A 13802-nucleotide genomic window follows, 5' to 3' on the forward strand; every position below is an offset into this window, starting at 1 on the left:
GGTATATTAGGTACTATCAAAATAAACCGTTTGTTTCAAAGCCATACTAACACGCCGCAGGTATGACTGTATTTAAAATTTAATTATCTTTCTGCTATCGACATGAATTTAATAAATTTGTGAAGCAAGGCTAAGATAACGTTGCAACTTTACTGTGCACAGAGATATCCTAGGAAAAACTTCATCTCCACTAATCCTTTTAATTATAAATTTGCGCTGTCTGCATTCCTTCGACCTTATCTCCATTGAAATTTTGAATTGATTCAAACACAATAATTAGTATAAATACCGGGCAAAGGTGCTCCTCCATTCAGTAGTTCATTGCTTGTGATTTTACTCACCACAATGAAATCGTTCGCAGTCCTTCTTTCAGCTTTGGCCATCGCGTCCGCCTTGGACGTTAACTGGAATACTCTTCGTCCTCGTCATATTGATCAAGAAATTTTGGACACTCTTCCTGATATCACTCCAAATGGACGAATCACCGGAGGACAAGAAGCATCCGCTCAACAGTTCCCGTATCAAGTTGGATTGTTCCTTGAAGTTCAAGGAGGTACTGCTTTCTGCGGTGGATCTTTGATTGATCCTGAATGGGTTCTAACTGCTGGACATTGTGTTGATGGGTAAATTTATCATTATTTTCACTTTTGTTTGCCCAAAATTTAGAAATCTAGATAAAAGTGGACATCAAAAGTTGGTTTGTGTCCTTTCTTCATCCAGTTCCAGCTTTCTAAATATCTTATTAATCCCAATGATAATATTTCCACAGAGTCTCCGAAGCCACTGTTGTTCTTGGCGCCCACAACATCAGGGACAGTAGCGAACCAGGACGTGTTGAAATTACTGTCCCAAAGTCTAACCTTATTCTACACCAGAAATACGATGGAGCCGCCATCAAAAATGATATTGCGCTCATCAAGATCCCAGCTGTAAAATTGAGTGGTAAGGAAACGTCGTTTTTTGTAGTAAACGTCCCAAGTTTTTGGTAAATTTCTTACCAGAATTTATGAAACTCTACAATAGAAAAAATCCAAACCATCAACCTTCCAAGGAAGAGTGAATCCAGCGCCAATTTCGAAGGACGTGCCGCCGTCGCTTCTGGTTGGGGAAGACCTAATGATGCTCAATCCACCATTTCTGATGTTCTCCGTTTCATTGACACCGCCGTCATGAAGTTATCTCAATGCAAATTGAAGATGTTGTTCCTTCCACAAGACTCCAATATCTGTATTGATGGCAAGAACGGTAAATCAACCTGCAATGGTGACTCAGGTGGTCCATTGGCCGTTACCGATTCTGATGGCTCCAAGACCGTTGTTGGTGCTACCTCATTTGGTCTTTCGTTCGGTTGCGAGAAGGGATACCCAGCCGCCTTCACCCGTGTTACTTCTTATTTGGACTGGATCGTCAGCAATAGTGGAATTAAACTTCGCGACTAAATTATTCATGCCGTGAATATATTTCCACTGTAGGAAGACAATCTTAAATAAAAATCTTTAAAAAAAGAAAGAGAGCTTATATATATGTATTAACCTGCTAGGAACATATTTATATGATATTGAAGAATTTTAGGAACTCGTGGAATTTACAGGTCACCATGCCAACTGCATGGACAAAGCTTGATTTCAAAACGAAAAATTGATCAATCTACCAAATCTATCTAAACACCCAAGCAAACTATCTTTCTCTATAGGACGAACAAATTATCGTCCCATGCGGTAGCAGCCTGTAGCGCACTGTGTCTATGGTGTGGTGTACCAAAAATCCTCATCGAGTATCATTTCAATGTGGATGAATATGCACTTCCTGGCAACCTTTCCAATCTACTCATCAACTTTTCTGCTTCATCAGTCTTTGTCTCCTTCAGAAGCGGGTCGCCTCGTCTTGATCGGTTGCACCATTTCGCTCTATGAAACCTCCTATCGATCGCCAATATCCTTATTTTTCTAATGTCATCATGGCGTGTTACGCCACTAGTGTAACGCAATATCTTCATATCCATTACCGCGAGACGCCGTTCCTTTTCTTCTGTAATCGGCGAACACTCAGAACCGTAGAGGGCAGCATGGTGGACGACATTGCAGTACATTTTGGTTTTGAGATATTTGTTAATATGTCGATCATAGAAAACGCCATTTTATCCAAGTTTCGATAAACCGTGAAGCAATTTCATGACGCAGTTCTCCATTGAAAGCATTGATATTTGGACTACATTTCTTCTTCCATATTGGAACTGTCGCGCTTTCTTGCACGTCAGATGGTGTTCTACCTTCCTGCATAATCCGATTGAAGAATTCACGGAACGACAATCTTGGGTCCAAGATCTTCGCTCTCCAGAGCACAGATGCGATGTCGTCAGGTAATGTTGCTTTCCTCCGATTTTATTGCTTTCTCGAGTTTAGTTGCGATGACAATTGCAATTGCTCGAAATTTTGACAGTGCTTGTGAAAGTGAAGGATAAACAAATTCTTCCATTGAAGCCTGCTCGAAGTATTTCCGCCATTTATCCCTCCCGACTGATCAATCGGTAAACAAAGTACCGTTCTCGTTATTAACGCAACACAAGTGTTCGATATCCTGAACGCCTTGGTGTCGGCTTTTGACAATTCGCCGTCCGGAGTGCCCAGTTTATAGTAAAGATATTTGTAACTGACACCTCGGGTAACAGCCATCGCTTTCTGGGCTTCCCGACTGGCCTTGTTGTAAATTTGCCAATTAGCCAACATAGTAGAGGAGTTTCTTTCATGGATCTTCATTTGGACATAGGCGCAACATGTTCAGCCGGATTTTATCCACAACCAGGCGATCAAGGCATCGCTCATAGATTTCCCTGTTATGTAGGCTATAGAATCGACCATCCTTATGTAGGGGGCCAAAAATTGTTCGCGACCAAGAGTTCACAATCTTTCTTGCTGAGAATGCAGGTCTCTGAGTAATACATAAGGACTGCCAAGATCATAGTCTTGCAAAGTAAGCCCTATGGTGAGACGTTTCGAGCGGAACAGTTTATGTAAACGGAACGCGCGGAGTTCATCGTCATAGCTATTATCGACTGTGATTTTCGACCCTAGATATGAGAAATTTTCAACGGTCTCAAAGTTGTAGTCTCCTATCTTTATTTTTCTCGTTGACGTTGCCAGCGTACTTCGACTTGCCTTCAATTACGTGCAGCCCAAGATCTCGCGCGCTGCTCTATGGGGATTAAGGTAAACTGTACATCTCAGGTTGCTTGAAAGCGATGAAAAGATGGTGCAACTGATGGTAATATTCCAGGTTTTCCATTGCTTGCTGCAGAGCCAAAACTTGATCTGTTGCTGATTTGCCTGGAGTGAAGCCTCTTTGGTATAGGCCAACGATATTCTGGGGATATGGGGCTATCCGGCTTAGCAAGATAGCGGAGAATATCTTATAGAAGGTATTCAGCAACGTGATACCTCTATAATTACTGCACTGCATGATACTTCTCTTTTTATGTATAGGACAGATAATGCCCCATTGCCAGTCGTCAGGCATCGATTTGCTGTTCCACACCTTGAGCATCAGTGGTGAACTGCTTGGTGTAGTTGGTCGCCACCATAAGTAACCAATTCGGTTGTAATTGCATCGTCTCCTGGCGACTAACTAGCCAATGTTCTGGTTGTTCAGCAGTTCATCAAAGTACTCAACCCATCGTTCCAATATGTCCATTCTGTTAGAAATCAGATTTCCCTCTTTATCTTGGCAGGATGAAGGTGTATAAGGCTTCATCTTGCTGAATTCCCACTATGATCTGAAGGTTCTTTTTGGTGAGGTTTAAGCAATACTTTGTGCACATGGGTTCGTATCCCCCAATAAGCACCCTGCACTGGTCCATTCCTGGTTGATCGCTGCTTGGCTATCGGTGAGAATAGCTATGTTCCCTGTAGTGCCATTGGAGATTAAAGGAGGCACATTTGTCTATGGCGTATATTTCCGTCTGGAATATGCTAGTGTACCTGCCCGTTGGCTGGAGGTATATTTTCCTTGGACCAATGGCACCCGCACCCGCTCCTTCTGCTGTGTGGGATCCGTCAGTGTACCAAGTAATCAGTTGCTGGTTTAAGCCATATGTCGCAATCACGCTTTCCCAGTTTGCCTTGTTACTCTAACGTGTTTCAAACATCTTATCGAAATAAAACCTTGTTGTCATGCTATCCCTTAGTATCAATAGTTCGGGATGCAGCCTAAAAAGAATATCAATCTACTTTCGGTTTAGACAGCTCCTTGCCTAACTGATACTTCCGGCCATCCTGAATATTGCCCCCTTGCCTGCATCTGTATGTGCAGATGGAGAGAGGTCAATCTCAGAAGGACCTCCAGGGATGCCGTTGGATATGTCCTCATTGCCCCACTGATACACACGCAAGCCAGCCTTTGGAGTTGGTGTAATTCCCTGACTTGTGTCCTGAGTTCAGTTATTTCTGCCCAGATTATCGCCCCATAGGTAATCACTGGACTTACTATTGCAGAATATACCCAACGCCATTTTTTCCTGCTATGGATCTACAAGTCATCAGAGCCCTCGTGGCTTTCCGACAAGTGTTACTAACATATGTCCATTTATATTTGACCTCTGTTTCTCGCTTCACCTCGATATCATGTAATCTTATGGCTCTCAGGTGATTAAGCTTACGCCTCTTAGTGAATGGTACTATGGTGGTTTTGGCTGGATTGATCCACAGCTAATTCTTTCGTTTCTATGGCACCTCCTAATATAATACATCTGATACAGTGCAGTTTCAGTTGACCGTCCTGCCCGGTAAGCGTGTTGACAGTGATGTAGGGGATTACGAACACGTTACGCAAATTGGTCTGAAAGATTTACGGTGAAAGGGATCCTTTTTACCCGCGTTCCGAAAAAAAGACCACTTTTGCCCGTCTCCATGCCCTTGGTATGCATCCCAGTGCTATGCTCCCCCTTACCACCCCCAAAAGAGACTCTAAGGTGTTTCCCAGGCCTCTCTGGATTAGTGCTGGGAAAATGCCAGCTACTTTACTTTTGCTAGTTACCCATAACAATAACAAATAATATCGGTGATAAGATGCATCCCCGGCGGACTCCGCTTTGGACTCCAACATCTTTCGAGATTTTACCTCGGTGCAGCAGGTGACGGAATGCCCCTCTTGCGTAGAGCACTATAGCTACATTCCCTGTTCACACTATCAAAAGCTTTCCCGAAATCAATTATAAGCAGGTACAGAAAAGTTCTAAACTCGGCGCACTGTTCCAAAATAATTCGTTAGGTGTCGATGTGGTTAATGCACGGGATTCCGAAGCGGAAACCAACCTGTTCTCCCTCGATCAAGGGTATCGAGATTTTCTTTTATGCGTCCCACGATTATATAAATTATTATCGTTGCAACGGCAAGGAGAACGCAGATACCCCTCCAACTGTCACACTCAAAACGGGTTCCCTTTCATGGAATCTTCACGATCATCCGCTTCTTCCACTCTCTGGGAAAGGTGGCAGATTCCCAAGATTTCCAGTACTAGTGGAAGTAGCAGATCTGCAGTACCGGCAGGTGCAGCGACAAATAACTCTGCGGAGAGATCGTCAAGCTCGGCGGCTTTGCTCTGCTTTAGTGCATGTATGGCTGAAAGGATTTCACTTTTGCTTGGAGGACCAGTCTGTATTTTGATGCTTTCCACTGGCAATTACACGCAGTTCAGGAGAGGCTTCCTAAAAGTGACATGGTGATGGTGATGGATGATCTGAACGCCAGTGCGGGCACTGACAACACTGCTGAAGCATGTGATGGGAAAGCGTTGTCTTGGCGACGGTAACGATAATGGTGGAAGGTTTGGGGATTTATGCAGATTCCACCGCATCGTCATTGGTGGCATTCGTTCGAGCACAGAGCCTACAATAAGATCAGTTGGGTTTCAACTGGCCGCCACCGCCTGAGCAATTAGATTGGCCACTATACCTGGAAAGGTATCTGATAGTCACTTAGGTTCGCTTGCGTGTTGCGTCCGCCACTTCTGGCTGGGTTGGAGAGCTCCCACTCCCAAATTGAAAATCAACCGCCTATGTGATCCAGCTATCGCTCGACTGTGAAAGGCTATCTTGCCGCTCGAACTTAGCAACCCGCCTGAGAATATCAATAAGCATTGGGCCGCCATCAATACTTTCTTCTAGGGTGCCACGCAGGTCATCAGCCGCGTTCTGAAGCAGAAGAGGAATAATTGCGGCTATCAATGCACTCAAACGAAGTAAAGCTACGGGGCTCAACGGACACCCCGCAGAATTATTTATGCCGCACCTGCAGCTACTGCAGATCTGCTACTTCCACTTATACAGAAATCTTGGAGATATGAGACCTTTCCCAGAAGCCTCGAACGACACACGCTCATGTAATGGTAAACATACATGCAGTGACCATTATTTCATAATAAGTAACGGTACATAAGAAATGCACTTGAGATAATGATTTTCAATGCATTATGCCGACTGAACGATCTAATTCATTGATTCACTGATTGGCGAGTCGGCTATAAAGTCAGAGAAAACTATAATGAAATGTTTATTATATTTCAAACCTCTGTTTCGTTCGAAGCAACGCGTATCCTCGATGTGGCGGTAGCATGCCTTCTTAGGGGCAGCCATTCGTGAGTTCTGTCATCAGAAAGGAATCAAAGCCCGTTTCGGCACACAAAAATCTCTGCGTTAGCATGGCATAGACCCTGTTAATTAAAGTATTATCGGCTGCATTCGTTCTGGCGGCATGGCAAAATTTTTAGGAAGTCGCCCAATTAGAAACCCCTTCAATGTCCACGAACACTCCCATCTCGGCTTCCATAGTTGCGTCCTTTATTTTTGTAACCAAAGAATTTTTTAGACATCGCTCTAGGTGCTCTGTACCTACCTGAGCATCGCTGGATATATGCCATTGATGCTAAGTGCTTTGAATTGCCCAAAAAAGGATAAAGCAATCTTGGCCGTTTAAGAGAACAAGCTTCACTAAAGAGGTGCTTTAAATGCCTCATGTTTGGGCACTTCTCCAGAGTATGCACCAGCAGCATTTGTCGATCCGATCGATGCAGAAGGTGTGAAGAGAAAGGCCATATCGCCAGGGTGTACAATAGGGACCCCAAGTGCCTGTGCGCTTGACAATCTTTTTTCCGACGCAAGCAGACAAAGTCCAAAGGTGATTGCTGGTGATTTCAAAGCTTGGGCCCTAGAGTGGGGTCGTAGAGAATCAAATGCCAGGGGGCGCAGTTTATTAGAAGCTTTTGCGCCGTTCATCTCCGCAGATCACGTGTCCTACCCTTTTGGAGTTTATTCCCCCAGCAAGTCGGTGCCCCCCACACATTCCAGCTACCTCTGAATGTGACGGCAATTCCTTCAGTCACCAGACACGAGTTACTGGAGTTCTACAGCAGAATAAGAGAAAATAAAGCCCCAGGCCTGGACGGAATACAAAATAAGGCCCTTAAGCTTGTCGTGAAATCCAGACCGGACATGTTCGTTGAGTTGTTCAAAGTGTGCATGTCCGAGGTGGTCCAACGGTATGGAAGCGGCAGAAGTTGATAGTTCTGCCTAAGCCTGGTAAACCTCCAGGTGAACCATCCTCATACCGACTCATATGTCTTTTAGATACTATGGGGAAAATGTTAGAGAGGGTAATCTATAATACATGACCCCCTATTGTTCAGCAGTATGGGTTCCGTAAAGCCAGATCAACCATTGATGCCATCAAATTGGTTACTGGCTTGGCCGAAGATGCAATTCACGGAAAGGACAGTACCAGCAAATATTGCCTGATGGTAACCCTGGATTCGGCCAATTGGAATCTAATAGCAAAAGCTGCTATTCCCGCTCACCTCGCAACTATCCTTGATAGTTATTTAGCTGAAAAGTAGCTCTGGTATAACACCGATCACGGACCCGAGCGAATGCTAAGAACCCAAGTCTCCGAGGAATATACGAGCACTGGCTAGATTATTGCCTTGTACAGTAAGAGCTTTGACCCTACGGTGAGACGTTTCGAGCGGAATAGTTTTTGTAAGCTGAAATAGGCTCAGTTGGCTGACAACAACCGTGCGCGGATTTCATCATCGTAACTTTTTTCGGTTGTGATTTTCGACCCTAGATAGGAGAAATTGTCAACATATTCTCCCATCTTTATTCTTCCCGTTTGACCAGTGCGGTTTGATGTTGTTGGTTGGTTAGTTTTCGGTGCTGACGTTGCCACCATATACCTTGTTTTACCTTCATTGATGTGCAGCCCAGGATCTCGCGCCGATAGCCGCCTCCTCAATCTGGATGAAGGCAGTTTGTACGTCTCGGGTGGTTCTCCCCACGATGTCGATATCGCCAGCATAGGCCAGTAGTTGGGTGGACTTAATGAGGATCGTATCTTTTGCATTTACCATAGCATCACGGATCGCTTTCACGTGGGCCAGGTTAAAGAGGATGCATAGTAGAGCATCCCCTTGTCGTAAACCGTTATTGATGTCGAATGGTCTTGAGAGTGATCCTGTCGTTTTTATCTGGCCTCGCACATTAGTCAGGGGCATCCTATCCTACCCTGGCTATCCTGTCATAGGCGCCTTTAAAGTCGATGAACTGATGTCCATATTCCAAGAGTTTTTCCATCGCTTGCCGCGGAGACAAAATCTGATCTGTTTCTGATTTGCCTGGAGTGAAGTCTCTTTAGTATAGGCCAGTGATGTTCTGTTCGTATGGGACTACCCGCCTAGCAAGATAGCGGAGAATATCTTATAGATGGTACTCAGCAACGTGATACCTCCATAATTGCTGCACTGTGTGATATCTCCCTTTTTATGTTTGAGACAGATAATGCCTCTTTGCCAATCGTTAGGCATTGATTCGCTGTCCCATACCTTGAGCACAAGTTGGTGAACCACTTGGTGTAACTGGTCGCCTCCATATTTAACCAATTCGGCTGTAATTCCATCTGCTCCTGGCGACTTATGATTTTTTAGCCGATGAGCACGGACTGTTTCTCCTAAACTTGGTGGTGGCAGTATTTGTCCATCGTCCTCAGTTGGCGGGACCTCCAACTCGCCGATGTTCTGGTTGTTCATCAAAGTACTTAACCCATCGCTCCACTATGCCCATTCTGTCGGAAATCAGATTTCCTCTTTGTCTGCTGCTGACTTCTTGGTGAAACTTGCGCGCCTGGTGCGGTTGCTCCCTGTACTTTTCTAGTTCACAGACTTGTCGGTTCTCCCAGGCTTCCTTTTTCCGTCTGTGAGTCGTTTCTCCGCTCGCCGGGGTTCGTGCCCGCGTTCTTTGAGAATGCAACATTACTCGGTATGCGACATTCTTCCGTTCCGTTGCTAGCTTAAATTCATCGTCAACCAGGCCTTCCGACTTCTTTTGCGGCTGAGTCCAAGTATGTTTGTGGCCGTATCAATGATAACGTTCTGCAGGTGGTTGTAAAAATAATTTGTTGATGCTTCATTTCCAGGTCCTCTGTTGACTGTGGTTATTGCGGCATCCATTTCTCTCTTATAGGTGTCGCGGAGGGCTGCGTTGTGGATGGCTTCAGTGTTAACTCTCATCTGATTGTCAGAGGGGATTCTGGGTGGTGTTGTTATTCCAGCTCGGAGCACCATGCCAACGAGATAATGATCCGAGTCTATATTGGCCCCCTATATGTTCTGACATTCATCAAGGCTGAGAGGTGGCGGCGTTCAATCAATACGTGGTCAATTTGGTTAAAAGTGGAGAGGCCCATGTATGTTTGTGAACCGCTTTCCGCGCAAACCAGGTACTTCCAACAACCATTTCGTGTGACACTGCTAATTGAATAATCCGCAGTCCGGTATCATTTGTTTTTCCGTGTAAGCTATTGGAGCCAACGTATCGCCTGAATACGGGCTCCTTCCCTACTTGGCTGTTAAAATCCCCAAGTATGATTTTGATATCATATCTGGGGCAGGCTTCGAGAGTTCGTTCTACTGCCTCGTAGAAGGTATCCTTCTCCGACTCTGCAGTCTCCTCTGTAGGGGCGTGAACGTTTATGAGGCTTATATTTCTAAACTTGCCTCGCAAGCACAGAGTGCATATCCGTTCGCTTATGTTTTCAAAGCCGATAACAGCAGGTTTAATTTTTTGACTGACTAAGAAACCTACTATGAGCACATGGTTTACTGGATGACCGCTGTAATATATGGTGGAAACCGGTTCCTGTCCATCGCATCTCTTGTAACACTGTTATATCAGCCCTATATTGGGATAGGGTATCGGCTAGCTGCTCATCAGCTTTATCTCTGTTCAGGGAGCGCACGTTCAATGAGAAAATGCGCAAATCGTTATTCATTTGTCGTTGCGGGGTTCGTCGTTGTATTATGCGTCCAGTCCGAGGCGCCTGTTGTGGCTTCGTAACTTCGGTTTTCCGTATAGGGTTGTCAGCTCTACCTAACCCCCAACCTGGCGAACCATTTGGTACAATTTCTCCCGTTTTTAGGCGCGAGATACTCACCTTCATCCTTCTCCGTCTGCAGCTTCTCGTTAAGAGAGAGCCCCCAGCGGCCACCACGTGGAGGTGGAGATAGGATTTGGTAGTAGAGCTGTTGGTGTTGCTCCAGCAGGCATTTCCCAGGTTTTATGCTCCATCGTGGGTACCAATCCACGTTTCGCCCTAGGACCTATACTACCCTTTGGCCATCACAATTACTTGTAACTTAAAAAATTCTTCATTGCGGACAAACCAGCATTGATGCCCTGGCCCGCTTTCTAAAGTTGACTAACCAAATGTCAAGTGAGATGTCTAAATTCACCACTTTTTCGGATTCTTTACTTTTTCTGTTATGATAGACAGTAGTCAACGCATTCGTGTGCATTATATACTATTCCAGCACAAAGTTCAATTTCACCGGGCACAAATTGACAAACACCATATGGTGGTGTAAGAATTATATCGTCGCGACGCAAATATCTCATCAAATCATCTCATGGCCACCGTCCCCCTCAGCATATTTGAGTATATTCGCATTACCTTGCTTGGAAAGGTGCTAAATCTAGCCTGCATACCCTGCATCATCAGCATCATACTCATGCCAAATATTCCATTTCGTCATATCAAATATGAGACATTCGAAGCTAAAATCTTCGAAGAGTTTGCGGCCCAAAGGTTCCTCTTATAATCGACAATGTACTTCATTCTGTGTTGAAGCAGTTTGATGTTCAACGAACTGAAGGAAGTTCTCGTCAACACCTGTTTAGAAAGCGGAATCACACCATCCCGACACAAATTTCAACATTGAGTGACGAATCTTATGATATATCTGTGGACGGATTGATCAGGAAGCAGAATAGGGATAATGGGACAATGGATAAACATTGTAATAAATGTGTCAATTTCTTTACTGCTCGCTTCGCCAGGCAATGAGAGCCTGTTCGGAATATAAACTGCTGGTGGCTATGGATACTCTGGACAATACATGTTAAACTGATCACATTGTTTGGAAGACTAGAACAAAGAAATACTCCTTTTTCCAACCAACCGATCGTGCGTCGTCAATATCCCAATCCAAAACATAAAACCGAATACCACTTGGTCAGGCACCAGACGACCCCAGCAAGAAGGCAACTTATGGTCAGATGTACACCCGCCAAAAAGGAACTAGAAACTGAGGTCTGCTTCACCAAAATACAATAAGAAAGGAGCACAGTAGATGCACTGAAATAAGACTAGTCGTTAAACAGCCGGGCTGAGCCTATTGATACGATCTTAGTCGAATGTTCCGTTTATCTGATATTAAATCAAAGACCAATTTATGCATATCATTGCATTATTTTCTTTTTGGGATTTTTTTCTAATCTTATAAGCCGAGTCCAATGCAGTGTCAACAACTCCTGGGCATACTAAATTTCGTGAAAATAAACTGTTTCAAAGCGAGAATGACACGCCACATAATAATAATGTTGCATATTTAATTATCTCTCTACTATCGAAATGAATTTAATAACTTTCTGAAGCACGGTTAAGATAACGCTCCAACTGCAATTCACACATAATATACCGCAGAAAAAATCCCATCCTCTACTAATCCCATTAATAACAGAGTTTCGCTGTTTGGATTCCCTCTGACTTTATCTCAATTGAACTTTAGAATTAAATCAATCAAAACAGGAAGAAAAAAACTTGAATAATTAGTATAAACAGCGGGCCAGGTGCCCATGTTTTCAGTACTTCATTGCTTGTGATTTTACTCACCACAATGAAATCGTTCGCAGTCCTTCTTTCAGCTTTGGCCATCGCGTCCGCCTTGGACGTTGACTGGGATAATCTTCGTCCTCGTCATATTGATCCAGAAATTTTGGACACTCTTCCTGATATCACTCCAAATGGACGTATCACCGGAGGACAAGAAGCATCCGCTCAACAGTTCCCATATCAAGTTGGATTGTTCCTTGAAGTTCAAGGAGGTACTGCTTTCTGCGGTGGATCTTTGATTGATCCTGAATGGGTTCTTACTGCTGGACATTGTGTTGATGGGTAAATTTATCATTATTTTCACTTTTGTTTGCCCAAAATTTAGAAATCTAGATAAAAGTGGACATCAAAAGTTGGTTTGTGTCCTTTCTTCATCCAGTTCCAGCTTTCTAAATATCTTATTAATCCCAATGATAATATTTCCACAGAGTCTCCGAAGCCACTGTTGTTCTTGGCGCCCACAACATCAGGGACAGTAGCGAACCAGGACGTGTTGAAATTACTGTTCCAAAGTCTAACCTTATTCTCCACCAAAAATACGATGGAACCCTTATCCAAAACGATATTGCTCTCATCAAGATTCCAGCTGTAAAATTGAGTGGTAAGAATACGTCGTTTTCTGTAGTAAATGTCGCGAATTTTTGGTGAATTTCTTACTAGAATTTTTGTAATTCTAAAATAGACAAAATTCAAATCATCAACCTTCCAAGGAAGAGTGAATCCAAAGCCAGCTTCGAAGGACGTGCCGCCGTTGCTTCAGGCTGGGGAAGGCCAAGCGACGCTCAATCCACCATTTCTGATGTTCTCCGTTTCATTGACACCTCCGTCATGAAGTTATCTTCATGCAAATTGAAGATGTTGTTCCTTCCACAAGACTCCAACATCTGTATTGATGGCAAGAACGGTAAGTCAACCTGCAATGGTGATTCTGGTGGTCCATTGGCCGTTATCGAATCTGATGGCTCCAAGACGGTCGTTGGTGCTACCTCATTTGGTCTTTCATTCGGTTGCGAGAAGGGATACCCAGCTGCTTTCACCCGTGTTACCTCCTACTTGGACTGGATTGTCAGCAACACTGGAATTAAACTTCGCGACTAATTCATTCATGCCATGAATGTATTTCCACTGTAGGAAGACAATCTTAAATAAAAATGTTTAAAATAAGAAAAAGAACTTATGCATATGTCCTTACCTACTAAGAACATAAACATATCATGGATAATAGGGATCCATTACTAACATATATTAATATTAAAGATTCCTTTTATGGATATGAAAATCTTAAAGAGATACTACTGCGCCCGGTTCAAGCAGTGTGTGGAATTCTCACCCACTAAAATGATCCTTACTTCTCCACCCATTCCCCCGGGATCACCATAAAGTATTACTGCGCGAGTAGGGCTCTGGCTCGATCCAGTACCTGCAGCTTTTCCTATATTGCAGTTACTATTGCGTTTATCATGCTCCCATTTGTTTCCGACCTCAGCATCTCCTCCACAAGATTTAGGGTCCGATAACGACATTGAAGGCGTCGACTAACCTATCTATTTCAATCGCGAAGCAAGGGCAGTGGAACATAACATACTCCGGTT

The 13802-nt window shown here is 44.0% G+C and overlaps 1 protein-coding gene across 1 annotated transcript; it reads left to right on the plus strand.

Annotated features, from left to right (window-relative positions):
• The first annotated feature begins 303 nt into the window (after nt 1-303).
• Nucleotides 304-13383, plus strand: LOC119648538 (transmembrane protease serine 9-like). The gene is made up of 6 exons (XM_038050305.1): nt 304-623; nt 770-942; nt 1024-1438; nt 12151-12492; nt 12639-12811; nt 12893-13383. Exons 1-6 carry the CDS (start codon nt 346-348, stop codon nt 13306-13308), a joined length of 1797 nt encoding a protein of 598 aa, XP_037906233.1. The 5' UTR covers nt 304-345; the 3' UTR covers nt 13309-13383.
• The last annotated feature ends 419 nt before the right edge of the window (nt 13384-13802 follow it).

This window comes from Hermetia illucens, chromosome 2 (genome assembly GCF_905115235.1).
Source record: "Hermetia illucens chromosome 2, iHerIll2.2.curated.20191125, whole genome shotgun sequence".
Classification (NCBI taxonomy): domain Eukaryota; kingdom Metazoa; phylum Arthropoda; class Insecta; order Diptera; family Stratiomyidae; genus Hermetia; species Hermetia illucens.

What these genes read in the sequence shown, in the direction of transcription:
- LOC119648538 (XM_038050305.1), top strand. Translation starts at nt 346, where the DNA reads ATGAAATCGTTCGCAGTCCTTCTTTCAGCTTTGGCCATCGCGTCCGCC. An exon ending in GGAATTAAACTTCGCGACTA is followed by an intron (nt 1,439 to 12,150) that starts AATTATTCATGC and finishes TTGAATAATTAG; the next exon opens with TATAAACAGCGGGCCAGGTG. An exon ending in TCCAGCTGTAAAATTGAGTG is followed by an intron (nt 12,812 to 12,892) that starts GTAAGAATACGT and finishes ATTCTAAAATAG; the next exon opens with ACAAAATTCAAATCATCAAC.